The 1795-nt window shown below is 28.5% G+C and overlaps 1 protein-coding gene across 1 annotated transcript; it reads right to left on the bottom strand.

Annotated features, from left to right (window-relative positions):
* Nucleotides 1-768: 768 nt before the first annotated feature.
* LOC112460441 lies at nucleotides 769-1370 on the bottom strand (the record flags this gene model as incomplete). Its single annotated transcript, XM_025025100.1, has 2 exons — nucleotides 968-1370; nucleotides 769-864 (listed from the first exon to the last, which is right to left on the bottom strand). Coding segments are annotated over exons 1-2 (499 nt in total), but the record flags the coding sequence as incomplete, so codon positions are not given.
* Between the last annotated feature and the right edge of the window lie 425 nt (nucleotides 1371-1795).

A 1795-nucleotide genomic window follows, 5' to 3' on the forward strand; every position in this document is an offset into this window, starting at 1 on the left:
GTTAAAACGACAAGTGGTTACAACTTATTAATTTAGAATATCAATATAGTCAGGATATATGAAATTCTATAGTACAGATCTTTGTAACTCTGTAAGTTTTACAGTAAAATATTTTGTGTCCATTTTACCATAAAAATAGTAACTTTACAAAAAACTGTATAGACTAATTACTCAACAACTGAACGTAATGTAGCGATTACAGACCATGTCAACAAAAGTTTCACATGCATTTGTTGCCAACATTTCTTTGATCTTTACCGCCTCAAGAATGAATTTGTAAGTAATATTGTCATTAATGTTACCTACATTTTTAAGTTGCATTTAATATTTGCAACATTGTGTGCAACAATGTATCCGACAAAATGTTATCAAAAAATGTATCCCACATTTTCTTGGATTCAAAATTGAATTTTGCCGGATACATTGTCGGCGACAAATATTTCAGTCTTGGCGAGGCTTTAGCTATAAATATCCTTAAAAACTAAAAGTTTCTATTTACAACATTTAAGACATCATTTACATGATTTTTTCGGAGGTCTATTTGAGATATTATCCAAGACAATATTTATCATTTTGCTTTTTTTTTCAAAGTTTACAACTTTTTATTAAAATATTATTTTTAACTTTTATTATTTTTTTATATTTTAATTTAATTTAAGAATATTTTAATTTTTATTAAAAATTGTGCATATTTTACATCACATAATTATGCAAGTAAAAAAAGTTTTATCTTACACATAAATATAATAAACAGAAAAAAATACGTACTTTTTCTCTTGTTTGCATTGGAATCCACGTTACATTCATTATCTGATTCAATTTCACTTTCGTGATGTGGTTTTGTTCTATAATTAGAGTGTTGTACTGAAACAATAATTAATATAATAAGTCAATTTAAGAAGTTTTTATATTAATTCTAACAATAGCTAACAAAAATATTCTATAAAAAGATTATATGTTAACTTACGTTTCATTTTCTTTCCTTTTGTTGTAGTTGTATGTCCTTTATCTTTTCTTTTACCAATACATCTTTTAGGTCGCTGCTTTTGTTTTGGAGTATTTGAGTTTAAATCTGTACTATTTTCTTTGTCTGATTCATTATTTTCACTTTTTTCATCACTTTCATCTGTTGTGTCTTCTCCTTGAGCATACTTAAGTAACTTCGATATAGCCAAATCTTTTGTTGCTACAGATTGTCTATAATGTGATTTATGTATTTTTTCATGGTGACCCATAAAGTCAGCTAAATCACTCACTTGATTTTTAGATATATCGAGCGTAATACAGACTGTCGCTATGTGCTTTCGTAATAATGTTCCTCGTAAGGAAGATGGTAGTTTTGCTCCAGAGGCAGAAGAATATTTCCGCATTAACACACATGCTCTTAGATATTTGTGCTTGGTCTTATCTATTGTATTTATCCCAAAGACGAAAGGATTTTGTTCGCGAACACCGGCTTGTTTACGACATTTAATAATCATTTGCATACATTGTAATATGTTTTCATGTAGTAAAACAGGAACTGTTCTTGCTAGTTTTCCACGTATAACTATTCGTACATATTTGCATAATGATTTGTATAGTTCAGGTGCTTCTTCTTTTGAAATTGCAACAGGATTCGCCAAGTTTTCAATTAATAGACGCTCTAATTTACCAGCACGCCTTCTGTTAAATAACATGGTGGATAATAATGTTGTTTCAGCTAAGATGCGCTATGCATTAATAGAAAAACCATCTGTTTTTAATGTGTTGAAAGCTTTTATACGTTCATCTCTGAGATAAGTGTTTAATATTT

The sequence above is a fragment of the Temnothorax curvispinosus genome, unplaced genomic scaffold, assembly GCF_003070985.1.
Source record: "Temnothorax curvispinosus isolate PA1 unplaced genomic scaffold, ASM307098v1 QBEX01010561.1, whole genome shotgun sequence".
Taxonomy (NCBI): domain Eukaryota; kingdom Metazoa; phylum Arthropoda; class Insecta; order Hymenoptera; family Formicidae; genus Temnothorax; species Temnothorax curvispinosus.